Raw genomic sequence first — 16,303 nt, 5'->3', positions numbered from 1 at the left:
GCCCCTCAAGGAGCTCCTTGGCTGGGTTTGTGGCTGGACCAGAGCTTGGAGAACAAGACTAGGTACCACAGGCTGCGGCCTTTCTGGGCTGTGTCCTGGAGAGCCACCCAGTGTGTCTGAGGTCAGTGGGGTTTGGGGTGGTTAAGGGACAGGGTGTCTAAATTAGATAGGACCTCTGAGTGGCATCTATGTGTCCCGAGGCTCAGGGCTGGGATGTGGAAGGCAGAGTGGGAACAGGAGCCAAGTGGAGGCCAGCAGAGGAGTGCCTGCCTGGGTTGCAGGATTAGAAGCCACCCAGGGCATGGCACCTTCGGGTCCTGTGGTCCCCAGTAGACTGCAGGGCTGGTGATTATAGGAAATGGGAGTCACCTGTAGGTGATGAGGGAGGGGGTCAGGGAGGTGTCTGTTGGATCTGCCTGTGAATCTCCCTTGCCTGGCCTCCTCTTGTGACTTGCATAGCGTATACATATGACACTGAGTCTCTTGAGTGTATGGTGTGTCCCAGCATGGGTCAAATAATGCCTGAGTCAGGCGGCCACACATCCTCTGGACACAGACTGCAAGTGGAAGGTGGCCCGCTATGGGGAACCCGTGTCAGAGTTGGTGTGCAGAGTCCTGTAAGAGCTGACACCCGGGACAGTCACAACTGGGGGCGGATCTGTGGTGTCACCTCCCTCCCTCCCTCTGCTGGGGGCCTTTTCCTGTGTAGGAGACTTACACACCAATGAGGGCCGAGCCCGTCACGTGGGTCTGACAGCTGGGGAGGGGGTGGCCCTGAGCAATGTGGTCCAGAAACAGCCAGCACCAGGCGCTGCAGGACTGAGACCACCCCCCAGTCCCCCACCCCTGCCGCTGCCTGTCTGTCCTCACCTAGAGCCACTGGGGCTGGCTCCACCATGTTCTCTCGGAAGAAGCGAGAACTTATGAAAACTCCCTCTATTTCCAAAAAGAACCGCGCGGGGAGCCCCAACCCGCAGTCCTCCTCAGGGGTGAGTGGGGCACAGAACGGGTGGGGACCCAGGATGACAACCACAGCCTGTGGCCACTGATGGGCACAGGGACAGCTTACAGCACCATGCTGGGCCCAAGGTGGGGGAACCGGGCCAGCTATCGTCCTCAGCAGGCAGAATGGCCGGCAACAAGGAGCGGTCTGAACCTGGGAGTCCGCCTTACGGTAGGTAGGGATGTCCTTGGGTGGCCACCAAGTCACCCATCTTTATGAGGGATGTCCCATCATGTGCCAATGGAGGTTGTGGGTAGAGGGCAGAACTGGTGCTGGAGTCTAGTGACTAGACTGTAAAACGGGGTTTGGACAATGTTAGGGTTCCGGAAACCAATGGGGAAATGGTGTTGAACTGGGGTTCAGGTGTGCAGGGCAGATTCGGGTGGGATCTCTGAGTTTCCCCAGGACCTGAGGCTGCCTGCTTAGCTTTGGGGGAATTTATGGAGTTTAGGGGTCTGGGATACCCTGGGACTCAGGAGCGGATGACTGTCTCCTCAGGTCACAGAACTTACCCATTTTTTATAAAGTAGACACCCGTGGAGGCGTCTGTAGTGGCTAAAGGGCTAGAGATCCACGAGGGTCCTCCCCACCCCCACCAGGAAGTGGGGTGCCCCCTCCCTCCTGTGCCCCACAGGCCCCGCCCCTGGCTGTGGTTTGGGTAGGGACGGTTGTTTGTGAAAGCTAAAGACAGGAGGATGTTGGGTAACAGGTGGGGGGGGCGGTTTACAATTCTCTCCTCCCATAATCTCTGACCCCCACCGGTGAGGAATTCCTGGGAAAACTGAGGCAGTGTTTAGGATGGAGGATCCCCTTGACTCCTTTTTCCTACTCCCTCCTAGGAGCTGCCTCGGAAAGACTGTACAGAAACTCCTAGCCTGGAGCCACCAGCCATGTCCCTGTCCACGGTGGCCAAGGGCACAGGAACACTCAAAAGGCCAACCAGCCTGAGCCGCCATGCCAGCGCTGCAGGCTTCCCACTCTCGGGCACTGCCACACGGACTCTGGGCCGTGGATATCGAAGCCCCCTCTCTGCTGCCAGCCCCGCAGAGCTACCCACTGAGGGACCTTTCCCTGACGGTGTAGAAGACATCTCAACCCTGCTGGCTGATGTTGCCCGCTTTGCTGAGGGCTTGGAGAAGCTCAAGGAGTTTGTGCTGCGGGATGGTGAGAATCTCCCAGAGCAGCATCCTCAAAACAGGAGGGGGAGGGCGGGGAGGTGGGGCAAGCCTTTCATCCCAGCACTTAGGCAAGAGGATCTCCATGAGTTCTAGGGCAGCATGGTCTGCACTTGAGTCCCATCCTGGTCAGCCAGAATCACAGTGAGCCCCTGACTCAGAAAAAAAAGAAAGAACAAAACAAAGAAAAAACGAAAGAAAGAGAGAGAGAAGGAAGAAAAGAAAAAGGGGCACGAGGAAGCTTCAAATAAGATGCAAGGAAGTGCATACGTCACTAAGGTTCTGAAGGATGTGTAGGAGTTTGATGACGCCCTGCCCTACAGGGGCAATGTCTTAGGCATCAGATACATAGACATTCAGATTGTATCTAAGGAGCATTGTGTGAGGACAGATGGCTGCAGAGGCTGAAGGACCCTGGCGGCAGTACTGGGGTTACGGGGAACACAGAAGGTGTTAAAACAGAGGACATAGGGGAGGTACTGGGAGCGAGTGGCCCACGGCATATTGGTTCCGTTTTCTCCTGCACGCGGTTGCTGATGGCTCCGTCCGTTTCCTCCAGTGTTATTTTCACCTCCTTCCTGTTTGTCTCTGGCAGCTCGGCAAGATGGGTAGGGCACAGCCTCACCCCCCCCCTCTTGCCCCCCTCGCTGCTCCCCGGAAACCGCATGTCAGAGCTCAGCTCCGGTTCTCTCAGCCACCCCATCCCACAGATACATGGAGAAACAGGGAGATTGAGGCCTGTGTCGGCCTCACCCAGGAGCCTAAGCAGGCTGCTCCCTCCTGGAGAGGATGAGAGACCCTGGGTTTATCTGCTCTCCAGGGCGGGCGGAGGCTGAGTTTGCTTTTCTGGGGAAACTTTAATCTCCGGCCTTTATTTTCCCAGGCATCCTTGGAGGCCTTGTCTGAGTGTGCGGGGTCATGCTGTGACGCCCCCACCCCAAGCCTGTTCAGGGCATGGGCCAGCGCCCCGGGTGCACCAGCCTCTGGGCCTGGGGTTTTCTAAACAGGACAAGAACAGGGTCCCTAGAGAGTCCGGGTGCATTTAAGGCTGCAGCTGGGGGTGGACGCAGGCTCTCAAGGCCCTTTCTCTGGAGTCTTCTCCTGCCCTGTGCGTCCAACTCCCAGCCTCAATTTACCTGCAAACCCCACCCTCGCACCCAGTCAAATTCCTCCTCTGTGGTTAGGGAACGACCCTTGAGCTGGCCTATGGTGATATGGGGGGTGGGGTTGTTCCCAGAGAGAGGCGGGGCCTGATGACCGGCCTAAGCCGGTTTGGCTCTTGGCTAGCCCCTAAGAACTCCCAGGCACTGAGGACCCAGGTCCCTTGACCACGGGACTAGCGGTCCGTACTTCCATACATCCCTGAGCAATGTGTGTCTGTGGGATGCTGCACCCAGCGCTGGACCGCGACCTCCAGCGCTGCCAGACTCGGGCCCCAGGTGAGAGGACAGTGCAGGGTGCGGGTCCCCCACTCAAGGCCAGGAGCCTGCACACGTGGCCTGTTCAGGTCTTTTGCACAGCCCCAGGATGCCCAGGAGTTCTGCACTCCTCTTGCCTGCATGCAAGTATCACCAAGCCTTGAGGGTGGTCCATGTGAGGGGCTGCAGGGACCCCCAGCTGCCCAAAGGGTATGCGGCCTGGAATACCCCAGGAGGGGGCGCGACTTCCCAGCCAGCATACTGGGATTCCTGAAGCCAAGTTAGCCTTCCAGACGTGGGTGGGCTCAGGCTCTGACCGCACAGAGAGAATGGCCTCCCGGGTGATATTTCCCTGGAGCCTCGGTGTCTGCAAGAGAGCCATGGAACTTTGTCAGATTCTCGGTCTTGAGGCGCTCTGATCTTCAATGTCCTGTCACGTCGTCGCATAAGGTCTTGCACTTACCTGCTGTGCAGGGGTGGGAAAAAAAAACAGCCAAAACCTCCGTCTTCTAACTGAGGACATTTGAGGATGGAGGACTGTGATGTGACAGCGTTCCGGAAGCAGAGGCAGAGGCAGGAGGCTGGCCTGAACTGCACAGGGACATTGTTAAGTCTGGTTCTGCATCTAGATCTGACTTGGCTCTGATGCTCTCCATGGCTCCCTATTGATCAGAGGTATAAAAGTACAAAGCCTGGCAGAGTTCTCCCAAGAGAAGCCGTGTAACCCCCACTAAAAAGTGGCCTTCTGTCACTGTTCGCATCTGCAGGACCAGTGGGGTGGTTGATGCTTCCTCGCTCCCGTCCACCCCTGCCTCAGTTTCCCCATCTGACCTCTGGGAAGCTGAAAAGAATGGGGCCAGCCTCTTCCTTCTCACCCATGCTAACTCTGCCCAGCAGATCTCCTTGAGGCCCGCCGGCCCCTGGCTCATGAATGCCTGGGTGAAGCTCTGCGAGTCATGCGTCAGGTCATCTCCAAATACCCACTCCTGAACACCGTGGAGACACTCACAGCTGCTGGTACACTCATTGCCAAGGTCAAAGGTCAGTGCAGCGAGACCAGAGGGGCAGCTGGGCCGGTTTTGAAGGATGCCTAGGAATTTGACAAACATGCTCCGGCCTCCTCTGCCTCTCAGCCTTTCATTATGAATGCAACAATGAATCAGATAAGAGGGAGTTTGAGAAGGCACTGGAGACCATTGCTGTGTCCTTCAGCTGCACGTGAGCTCGGGGGGGCCATGGGGGCAGAGTGGAGTTGGGGAGTGTGGCTGAAGTGGACCTCTGGAGTGACTCCCCTGGCCTTGCAGTGTGTCGGAGTTCCTTTTGGGTGAAGTGGACAGCAGTACACTCCTGGCTGTGCCTCCGGGGGACCCTAGCCAGGTGAGCAGCCAGGGGCTCACATCCAGGTCAAGGTGTCTGTGGGAGGGAGTGGCCATCTCCGACAGGGTGGGCCCCTCGTCTCCCCTGGTTGACTCTTATCTCCTGGGCTGTGTGGGCCTCTATGAGGAGCTGTGGAGGGTGTTAGAGCTAAGAAGGGGCAGGGCAGAGGTGCAGCCTGACCAGACAGTTATTCCTCACACAGTTGGTGGAGAACCTTTATGGGTCAGGCAGTGAGGGGCCCCCACACAGCGTGGAGGATTGTGAAGAAGGTGAGTGTCTCTGGGGACTGGGGCTGGGTAGGCAGGAGGTGGCAGGGACCATGAGAGGTGTGGACATCAGAACTGAGCACTGCCTCCCGTAGGTTGCCTGCCCCCCGAGGAGGTGGACATGCTTCTCCAGCGCTGCGAGGGAGGTGTGGACGCCGCGCTGCAGTATGCAAAAGACATGGCCAGGTACATGAAGGACCTCATCGGCTACCTGGAGAAGAGGACCACCCTGGGTGAGAGACGAGAGACACCCACCCAGGGCAGGGTGCGGGGGTCTAGGGAAGGCCGTTTCCGACACCTCACTTTGCACCCCATTCTCTGGTAGAGATGGAATTCGCCAAAGGGCTGCAGAAGGTCGTCCATAACTGCAGACAGAACGTCACTCATGCGGTGTGTTGGGCTAAACGGGTGTGGGAAGAGGGACACAGGTGTGGCCGCTCCTACTCCTTCCAAGGGCTTCCGTTGGATGACGTGCCATGCCTGCCTGTTGCTAAGAGTGGCTGCAGGAACAGAGGGCTCGGGGTGCTGGGACACCTTGGTCCTCATCCTTGTGACCAGCCATCTTGCCCTACAGCCCCACATGCCTCTCTTATCCATCTACTCACTGGCCCTGGAACAAGATCTGGAGTTTGGCCACGGCATGGTGCAGGCAGTGGGCACGCTGCAGACCCAGACCTTCATGCAGGTGGGCTGCGCCCGAGGTGAGGTGGCCTGCTGGCTGGGGACACCTCCGTCCAGCTCTGCACTCACGGTCTGCTCCTGCCTCCCTTAGCCCCTGACCCTGCGGCGGTTGGAGCATGAGAGACGCAGGAAGGAGATCAAAGAATCCTGGCATCGTGCACAGAGGAAGCTGGTAGGGGTGGCAGGGGTGCAGCCAGTGCCCCTGCATTGGTCGCTGCAGGTTCCCTGCGCTTGCAAAGAGTAGTCGTTGCTGAGAAGCTCCAGCCTCAGCAGGGCACTCAAGAGCCCCCCACACTTGAGCTGTTGAGAAAATCTGGAGAGAAACTGAGTGCAGTGTGAGCCTCAGTGTATATTCCATGTACACTGCTGGTCTCATTTTTTTTTTTTTTCTTTTGGGCCTTCTAAAGGCATGGAGGTGGCCTGGGGGACATGCCTCAGTGTCTGAGGGCTGGGGATTTAGCTCAGGAGAACGTGGGGCTCTGAACCACGTGACCAGCATCCTCATAAAACCAGGCGTAGCATCCCACCCCTGTAACCCCAGCACCCAACCCTGATGGGATGGGTGGTTCTCGGGGCTCAGTGGCCAGAAAGCCTAACACAGGCAGACAGACGGTGTCCAGCCTTGCAGCTCCTCCACTCTTAACTTCTCAGCCATTGCTCTAGCAGCCACTGATAACAAGCCCGTGCCCCACACCTGTCTCTGATTGGGGTTCCAAAGTGAATGGGTGATTGGGGGTGTGCACCCTGCTTTCTTCCTAGTGCTAGCCCCACTTCTCCATTTCTGTGAATCCTCTGTCTATGTCCTTTGCTTAAAGTGGATTACACGGGGAATTGTTATTGATTCCCCAGAGCTCTGTACATGTTGTGGAATACAAACTGCAGTACTCTTGGGAGTTCCGCTCCCAAATTCCATCACTTGATATTTTAATTGTAATAATTTGACATTTTAAAAAAAGCTATCAAGACAGGCTGGTGGGAATGAGTTTAATTTTATCACTGGGAGTCAGAGGCAGAGGCAGGCAGATCTCTGGGACTTCAAGGCCAGCCTGGGCTACATAGTGAGCTCAGGACAGCCAGAGCTGTGTAGAAAGACCCTGTCTTTAAAAGAGAAAGGAAGAGGGCTGGGGATTTAGCTCAGTGGTAGAGCGCTTACCTAGGAAGCGCAAGGCCCTGGGTTCGGTCCCCAGCTCCGGGAAAAAAAAGAACCAAAAAAAAAAAAAAGAGAGAGAAAGAAAGAAATCTACTAGAGGTTAGTAGATTTTTCAGATATTTAAGTTTGTAGAACCGGTGGGCATGCGTTCTCTCCTTCTGCTCTGTGTGTGCAGGGATTGGCTTGAGGTCCTTAGGGTTGGGGGCAAGCGGCTTAACCTGCTTTACAGTGGTTCTCAACCTTCCTAATGCTGTTACCGTATAATACAGTTCCTCAGACTGTGGTGACCCACAAGCACAAAGTTGTTTTTGTTGTTGCTGTGTAACTGACTTCGCTACTGTCGTGAGTTGTGATATGAGCATCTGACATGCAGCTCCCTGACCTGAAGGGCTCCTGACCCACAGGTTGAGAACCACTGTGCTGGGCCGTCTTATCAGCAGACTCTTGCTTTGCTCTGAGGATTTTTGTTTGTTCTGTCTGTCTGTCTGTCCGTCCGCCCGCCCGTCCGCCCGTCCGTCCGTCCATCCATCTGTATTTTGTTTTGTTTTGGTTTTTTTTTTTTTTTTTTTTTTTTTTTTTTTTTTTTTTTTTTTTGTGGCAGCGTCTCTATGTAGCCTTGGCCATCCTGAAACTTGATCTGTAGACCAGGCTGGCCTTGAACTCACAGAGATCTGCCTGCCTCTGCCTTCGAGTGCTGGGATTAAAGGCGTGCACCACTGCCTGGCTTGAGGTTTATTTATTTTTTAGTTTGGGAATGAATCCAGAGTTAATGTGAGCTCTCCCTCTGAGACCTTGGAGTCTCACCTAGAGTCCCTGGCTTTCATGTCTAGGTTTTTGACTTTCAGACTGTGGGGTGTGGTTCCCCACCCAGACCCATTACTTTGTGACTCAGTGCTTCCTGTCGGCCCTGGGCCAGGCTTCCTGCCTGGGCGCTCGTTTTTTTATCTGTAAGACAGGAAGTGAAACTCCCTGAGACCTGGAGTGGGGAGCAGGGAGATGTGTTTCAGTTTGTGTTCTTGACCAGCTCTGAGCCATGTCTCAGTTTCCCTGTGGGGTCCCACTGCACATGCTCCCAAGGGTCTGCTCTCAATGGTCCCCTGCTGGCTGGCTGGGAATGTGGGGTCCTTGCTGGTGAGAAAGGAGGGAGGGCAGAGCCAGCGTGAGGCAGAGGCTGGATCCTCTCTCCTCTCACAGCAAGAGGCAGAGGCCAACCTGCGCAAGGCTAAACAGGGCTACAAACAACGTTGTGAAGACCACGACAAGGCCCGGCTCCAGGTGGCCAAGGCTGAGGAGGAACAACAGGGCACAGGGCCAGGAGCAGGGACTGCAGCCTCCAAGGCCCTGGACAAGAGGCGGAGGCTGGAGGAAGAGGCCAAAAACAAGGTGCATTAGCTGGAGGGGCCCCAAGGACTCCTGGAAACGTGTTTCCAGGGGACATGTGTGTATTTGCCACCTCCAGGCCTGTGTCACCTCCACCACCTATGCCAGATCCCCTTTGCTGTTTCTTTAATTTTTGGCTGTACTAAGAGCGGATCTCTAGGTCTTTCTCCATACAGCCCTTAAGAACAAGGGCTCCACCCTGACCACGCCCCCAACCCCTCACTGGTGGATTCCAGCAGAGTCTACCCTGGCCACGCCCCCAATCCCTCACGGGGGGGGGGGGCTTCTAGGCAGATGCTCCACTTCTGACCACCCCCCCCAACCTCTCACTGGGGGATTCCAGGAGAGTCTACCCTGGCCACACCCCCAGTCCCTCACTGGGGGATTCTAGGTAGATGCTCCACTCCTGACCACGCCCCCAGCCCCCTCAGTGGGGGATTCTAGGAAGGGCTCCACTCCTGAGCCTTACCCTTGGCCCACTTCTTATATTTTATCTAGAGATAGTCTGCCTAAATTTCCCAGGCTTTTGCTCAGGGTCTCTAGTTACTGTGGTGACAGTTCTGCCCACCATAATGGTCTCTCCTGGATTTCTATGTCAATACGGTCAACTGACCCTTTCCCCTAACCCAATGCTTTAGGCCGAGGAGGCCATGGCCACTTACCGCACATGCGTGGCAGATGCAAAGACACAGAAGCAAGAGCTGGAGGACACAAAGGTGACTGCGCTGCGACAGATCCAGGAGGTCATCAGACAGAGTGATCAGACCATTAAGTCGGTGTGTGGAGGGCTCTGGGTGGGCTGAACTTGAAGAGGTGGGGGCAGTGAGCGGAATTTGGTGTATTTGCTAAAGGGGTGGGGCATAATGTGTGGCGGGCACAGTCAGGGTTTGGTATGGCACAGTGATTCTAGTGGCATAGAACGGTGGGTAGGTGGAGTGGGGCAGGAAGGACCCTTCCACAGCAGCAGAGGTCACAGGGAGGGACTGATCTGGTCTGTTACAAGCTGGATAATGCATCAGGGGTCCCAGCAAGGGTAGGGTGGCCACGGGAGAGTGTCCTGGGGCTGAAGGCTAAACAGGGCGAGCTGTGCAAGCAGCAGGGATTGAAGGAGCAGGGGTGGGGCTTTGGGCAGAACTAGGAGTGGAGCGTGATTAGGGCAGAACTATTGGGACAGGGTTCTGGACTGTGGGAGGGGCTTGTTGATGTGGGCGTGGTTGAAGGCGTGACCCAGCCCTTGACTAGCTCGTCTCCTATAGGCCACCATCTCCTACTACCAGCTGATGCACATGCAGACAGCGCCGCTGCCTGTGAACTTCCAGATGCTGTGCGAGAGCAGCAAACTATATGACCCGGGCCAACAGTACGCATCTCACGTGCGTCAGCTGCAGCGAGGCGAGGAGCCGGATGTGCGCTACGACTTTGAGCCTTATGTCTCCACCAATGCCTGGTACCTTCGCCCTGTGTGGCCACGTGCTTCCAGTGGGAGTGTGGGTGGTAGAACTGAGGGGACCTCTTACTGACGCCTGTGACTAGGTCCCCAATCATGCGAACACGGAAGGGCAGCTTCAATCCTGGTGACGCTTCAGGACCCGAAGCTGCCGGCAGTCCCCCGGAGGAAGGTGGCACGTCTGAGGGGGCTCCCAACAAGGACCACAGGGGTGAGCGTGTGCAAGCACACAACAGATGCTGCATTCTGACAGCCCCTGCTTCCCGCTGTGGGGACACGCTTTCTTTATCTCTCTCATCCTGCAGGGGGACGAGGTCATCAGGTACATAAGTCCTGGCCTATCTCCATCTCAGACACCGAAGTCAGCCTGGACGTCAGCTCAGGTGAAGTGGCACCTGGGTGCGTGTCACACAGGGAAGTCCCAGGCAGGGCCAGCTTGGCTCCAGTGTTTCACAACCCCATTTTCTGTTTAGGGGACTTGAAGAAGTTCGATCGAACCTCGTCCAGCGGGACCATGTCATCCAATGAGGAGCTGGTAGATCAGGAAGCTGGCTTGGTCGCCTCCGCTTTTGATTCAGGTGAGGAGCCCCCATTGAGTCCTGACCATGGAGGAATTTTTCTTTTTTCTTTTTTTCGGAGCTGGGGACCGAACCCAGGGCCTTGCGCTTTCTAGGCAAGCACTCTCCCACTGAGCTAAATCCCCAACCCCGGAGTTTTTCTTTTTAAGATTTTATTTATTTTATATATTTAAGTACACTTCGCTGTCTTCAGACACACCAGAAGAGGGCATCGGATCCCATTACAGATGGTTGTGAGCCACCATGTGGTCGCTGGGAATTGAACTCAGGACCTCTGGAAGAGCAGTTAGTGTTCTTAACCGCTGAGCCATCTCGCCAGCCTCCGGAGGAATTTAAACATGATTTAACAAACCGGCCTCCAGCTGTCTCAGTGACACTGGATTTTCATCCTGTCTGCAGCTGACCTCAATGGCATGGATCCCGAGTTACCTGTTGCCATGCCCAGTGGACCCTTCCGCCATGTGGGATTGTCCAAGGCAGCCCGCACACACCGACTTCGCAAGCTGCGAACGCCGGCCAAGTGCAGAGAGTGTAACAGCTACGTGTACTTCCAAGGGGCCGAATGTGAAGAGGTGTGTGGGTACCCTGATGTTGTCAAAGATCAGGACTGGGGTTCAGTGGATGGATCAGCGGCTGGCGGTGCAAGTACAAAGCTCTAGGTTCTGGTTCCAGTATCAGGACTTCAGAGTCATCCTTGGCTACAGTGCAAGTCTAAGCCAACCTGGGCTACGTGAGACCCTGTCTCAGAAAGATCAAAATGGCCAGTGAAGGGCAGGGGAGGTTTCTGGTCTGACAAGGTACTCTGGGGCAGGGAGCCTCCAGGGCATAAGTGCCAGAATTGTGGAAGTGAGGCCTGGCATTTACAGTAGGTGTCCGGAAAAGTGACCTTTTTTTTCATCTCTCAGTGCTGTCTGGCTTGTCACAAAAAGTGTTTGGAGACCCTGGCTATCCAGTGTGGTCACAAGAAGCTTCAGGGCCGCCTGCAGCTGTTTGGTCAAGACTTCAGCCAGGCAGCCCACAGCACCCCTGATGGGGTGCCCTTCATTATTAAAAAGTGTGTCTGTGAGATTGAGCGGCGGGCACTGCACACTAAGGTGAGGTCCTGGGACAGGAGGGGTTTAGCGGAGAACCCAGAGGACCTGGAGCTGGTTCAAGTCTAGGCTTGAGGGTAATTGTTGGCTCCCCAGGGGATCTACCGGGTCAACGGCGTGAAAACGCGTGTGGAGAAGCTGTGCCAGGCCTTTGAGAATGGCAAAGAGCTGGTGGAGTTGTCACAGGCCTCACCGCACGACATAAGCAATGTCCTGAAGCTGTACCTACGGCAGGTGAGGCCAACCTGGGTGGACCTGGGTCAGTGTGAAGGGCGTGGCCACGGTGGAGCATGGGCGGGGCATTAACATTGAGGGGAGGAGTCAGGCTGGACGGGCCCCTATTGTGAGTTTGCTAGAGATGGGGGGGGGCAGGTGTGTGCATGGGGACAGGTGGCGCGGCATTGCAGATGGGCAAGAGTCAAGTTCTGTGCTAATAGGTGTGGCAAGAGCTGGGTGGGCGTAGCTATGGAGTCACAGTTTTCAGGAGTCTGGCAGGGTCATGGTGATGTGCTTGAGTCGCTCTGTATTGGTGGAGCGAAAACTAGGTTGGATCAGCCACTGGGCACGGCTAGGACTATGAAGGTCTGAGGCAGGGGTGGGGTGGACCCAGACACTGCAGTGGGTGGGACCCTAGCACGGTGGGCGTGGTCAGAGCTGGGCAGGAGCCAAGAGCAAGTTCTGAGCTGGTGGGCGTGCCTAGAGGTGGGTGGCAGGTACTGGATGGATGGGGAAGGGTAGGTAGTACAGCTGGGTCTTGCTGTGGTGGGCGTGGCTAAAGCTGATGGACCTGCCCCTAGCAGGTCTGAGGCCAGACTGGACTTAGTGTGATGAACTTGACCAGAGTCTGACAGGGGGCGGGGCTTGTCCAGTACTCACTTTTGCTAGGCCAGGCCCTGTGATCTCTCTCTGAATGTGTCACCTGCAGCTGCCGGAGCCCCTCATCTCTTTTCGCTTCTACCATGAGCTGGTGGGATTAGCTAAGGACAGCCTAAAGGCAGAGGCCGAAGCCAAGGCAGCAAGCCGGGGCCGGCAGGACGGGTCCGAGAGTGAGGCTGCGACCTTGGCCATGGTGGGCCGCCTGCGAGAGCTCATGCGGGACCTGCCAGCCGAAAACCGGGCCACACTCTTATACCTGCTGAGGCACCTGCGAAGGTGAGGGCCCCTGAGCGGTGCAAGAGCTGACTGGGGACCCCTGGAGCCACACCCACCCACACCATCTCTGCCCCTCCCTAGGATCGTGGAAATGGAGCAAGATAACAAGATGACCCCCGGGAACCTGGGCATCGTTTTCGGGCCCACACTGCTGCGGCCTCGGCCCACAGACGCCACCGTGTCCCTCTCTTCTCTGGTGGACTACCCCCACCAGGCCCGTGTCATTGAGACTCTGATTGTCCACTATGGCCTGGTCTTTGAGGAGGAGCCAGAAGAAGCAGCTGGCAGCCAAGTAAGGGAGTGTTGGTGGATGGGAGCCGCTTAGGTTGTGGGGAAGTGACACAAAAAATGCTCAGAGGGCTCTGGGTACATCTCAGTAGTAGAGCTGACTAGCGTCCAGGAAGCCCTGGTTCTGGTTCAATCCCCAGCACCAATAAGTCAGGTTGCTGTGTGGGCTTCTCATCCCAGCACTCAGAGGTGGAGGGAGGAGACCAAGGGCTTCCAGGCCAGTGTCAGCTACAGAGCAGGTTTGAAGCTAGCCTGGGCTACATGAGAATTTATGTAGCTCTATCCAAAAGAGACGACAAAACAAAACAAAACATAAAAACACTTTTTTTTTTTTTGGTTCTTTTTTTCGGAGCTGGGGACCGAACCCAGGGCCTTGTGCTTCTTAGGCAAGCGCTCTACCACTGAGCTAAATCCCCAACCCCATAAAAACACTTTTAACTCCAGCACTGCAGAGGCAGAGGCAGAGGCTCAACTCCGAACCAGACCACTCTGATATACAGAGAGTTCCAGGCCAGCCAGGGCTCCACAGGGAAACCCTGTCTCACAAAACCAACTCGTCAATAAGTCCACAGAGGGAAGGGGCAGGAGACGGTCAGGCTCAGCACCAAAGCCCGGGTTGCAGGTGACCTGGGTCCTCTCCTCAGCTCTCACACGTCAGCCTGTAATGTGACTAGTTTTGGTGGATCTCGCCTCCTTTCTTGGCCCTGTGAGCAGAGAGCAGGCACACAGTACCCACAGGTCTGTGCAGGCGAAACACCAGACACATAAACTAGAAATAAAGATCACACACATAAAGGCCGGAGGTGGAGGTGGGCATGCTGGAGTGAGCCCACACTGTCTCCCAATCCAGGAGGGGGCGTCCGCCCAGTGTGCCCAGCTGGAGACTGCTGAGGGCATTGTCTTCCCCCAGCAGGAGGAGGCGGACGATGGAAACCGAGGTGAGTCGTGGGGCCCACAGCTCCTGGTCGGTGATCCAGGGTGGTCAGTCAGGCCATGAGACTGTTGTGATGGGCTCGTGATAGCTCATGAGCTGACTCTTCCTATACTGTGTCAGTGGCCACTCACCCCAGGGAGGGGACAGAGAGCAGAGAGACCTTTGTCTGTAGACCCATAGCAAGGCCAGCGAGGGGATGGCACCAGAAAGAAAGGGCTGGGGTCAGCATTGCAGTCCCAGATGGCTTCGTCTTGGTCACAGGACACATTTCTGTGTGTGTGTGTGTGTGTGTGTGTGTGTGTGTCTGTGTGTCTGTGAGAGTGTGTGTCTGTATCTGTGTGTCTGTGTGTCTGTGAGAGTGTGTGTGTCTCTCTGTGTGTCTCTGTGTGTCTGTATCTGTGTGTCTTTGTGTGTGTGTGTGTGTCTGTATGTGTGTGTCTGTATCTGTGTGTCTGTGTGTGTGTGTCTGTGAGAGTGTGTGTATCTGTGTGTCTGAGTGTGTGTGTATCTGCGTGTCTGAGTGTGTGTGTCTGTATCTGTGTGTTTGTGTGTGTGTCTGTGAGAGTGTCTGTGCGTGTGTCTGTGAGTGTGTGTCTGTGAGTGTGTGTGTATCTGTGTGTCTGAGTGTGTGTGTCTGTGTGTGTGCCTGTGTGTGTCTGTATGTGTGTGTGTATCTGTGTGTCTGTGAGTGTGTGTGTATCTGTGTGTCTGAGTGTGTGTGCGTCTGTATCTGTGTGTCTGTGTGTGAGTGTGTCTGTATCTGTGTGTCTGTGTATGTGTGTCTGTGTGTGTGTCTGTATGTGAGTGTCTGTGAGTGTGTGTGTATCTGTGTGTCTGTATGTGTGTGTATCTGTGTGTCTGTGTGTATCTGTGTGTCTGAGTGTGTGTGCGTCTGTATCTGTGTGTCTGTGTGTGAGTGTGTCTGTATCTGTGTGTCTGTGTATGTGTGTCTGTGTGTGTGTCTGTATGTGAGTGTCTGTGTGTGTGTATCTGTGTTTCTGTGAGTGTGTGTGTGTATCTGTGTGTCTGTGAGTGTGTGTGTGTCTGTGTCTGTGTGTCTGTGAGTGTGTCTGTTCGTATGTGTGTGTTTTCACTTTTGTCTCCCCTCATCCCTCTGACACCTTCTCTCTGCCCCAGAATCCCAGGTGGCATCCAATGACTCAGACTCAGAGCTGGAAGAGGCTTCTGACCTCCTTTCGTCCTCGGACGCCAGCGCCCTGCACCGCCTCAGTTTCCTGGAGCAGACCGAGGCAGGCCTGGAGGAAGGTCCCCAGAGCCACAGTGGCAGTGAGGAACAGCTGGAGAGTGAGGATGCAGCCCCAGGCCATCAGCTGTGTTCCTTCAACACCAACCAGTCCAACAACACCACACAAGCCTCTCTGCCCACCATGCGACTCCGAGATGGGCAGATCACAGGTGGCAGCGGTCGGAAGCGGCAGCCACAGTTTGTCTGAGCTGGGTGGTGATGTTGGTGATGTTGATGACTGCCAGCTACTCTTAAGGGTCACTATGGGCCCTTGACTTGTTTTGGGGGTTTTCTCACAATGCCGAGAAGCTTGAGGGAGCTCAGGGCACCCTGGCACCATGGACTCAGATGGATAGTGGTCCCAGGTGGACTTGCCTGGCCTTCGTGTGCCTGTGCCTGTGCCTGATGCAGCCGCCGAGTCCCATGATGCCTTCGTCTCTCCCACGGCCCCCATCAGTCTGGATGTGTCTGAGTGGGCACAGCACCAGGACAGGATGCTGTGTGGTGTGCAGTCCTGGCTCTGGCTTCAGGAATCTTGCAGGAGTCTGGGCATGGAAAGACAGGTGGGGGTACACAGTGGGTCTCTCCCAAGGAGCAGTGAAAGAGCTTTGCACGTGCACCCCCAATTTGCTTGAATAAACGTCACTGACTGGGCCACACCCCAACCCTGCTGCCTGCTTCTCATTCAGGGTCTCCTTTCGGAGCTCCTTATGTGGATCAGGCTGGCCTTGAACTCCCAGAGATCCACCTCCTTCAGCATCCCGGCCATTGGGATGAAAGGCGCGTGCCATGACCCAACTGCACAGTACTTGGGTAAAATTTATTTTGTGAATTTTGCCTTTTGCTTGTGGGTGTGTGAGTCATGTCCATGCCATGCCTGCAGAGGCGAGCAGAGGGCTCAGATCCTGGACCTGTGCAAGAGCAGCCAGTGCTCTCGAGGGACTGGCCTGTGCTTTACATATGTCTTCCTCGGTGTGGTTTCTGAGTCTGGTTCAAGCCAAGGCTCCGGAGGTGGCCCAGGCTGTGGGGACCACCCTGTGACAAGAACTCTGGGAAGGTATCAAGCCAGGCTGTCCTGAACACACACTGTGACCGTTTACTGTCACTCAGGGCAGAG

At 55.8% G+C, this 16,303-nt stretch overlaps 1 protein-coding gene across 5 annotated transcripts; it reads left to right on the top strand.

Moving 5' to 3' along the window:
* The first annotated feature begins 790 nt into the window (after nt 1-790).
* Arhgap45 (Rho GTPase activating protein 45) lies at nt 791-15,851 on the top strand. 5 transcript variants are annotated; one of them, XM_087556986.1, is made up of 23 exons: nt 791-1,174; nt 1,843-2,167; nt 4,494-4,637; nt 4,730-4,814; nt 4,901-4,973; nt 5,176-5,242; nt 5,335-5,472; nt 5,565-5,629; nt 5,814-5,924; nt 6,012-6,092; nt 8,265-8,453; nt 9,089-9,226; nt 9,707-9,897; nt 9,984-10,108; nt 10,203-10,280; nt 10,371-10,475; nt 10,875-11,047; nt 11,381-11,569; nt 11,663-11,800; nt 12,492-12,718; nt 12,800-13,010; nt 13,857-13,944; nt 15,078-15,851. In XM_087556986.1, the coding sequence occupies exons 1-23, from the start codon at nt 1,049-1,051 to the stop codon at nt 15,392-15,394; spliced, it is 3,384 nt and encodes a 1,127-aa protein (XP_087413112.1). In that variant the 5' UTR covers nt 791-1,048; the 3' UTR covers nt 15,395-15,851.
* Nucleotides 15,852-16,303: the final 452 nt, after the last annotated feature.

The sequence above is a fragment of the Rattus norvegicus genome, chromosome 7, assembly GCF_021556685.1.
Source record: "Rattus norvegicus strain SHRSP/BbbUtx chromosome 7, alternate assembly SHRSP_T2T, whole genome shotgun sequence".
Lineage (NCBI taxonomy): Eukaryota > Metazoa > Chordata > Mammalia > Rodentia > Muridae > Rattus > Rattus norvegicus.
This window is presented reverse-complemented; position numbering and strand designations above follow the sequence as displayed.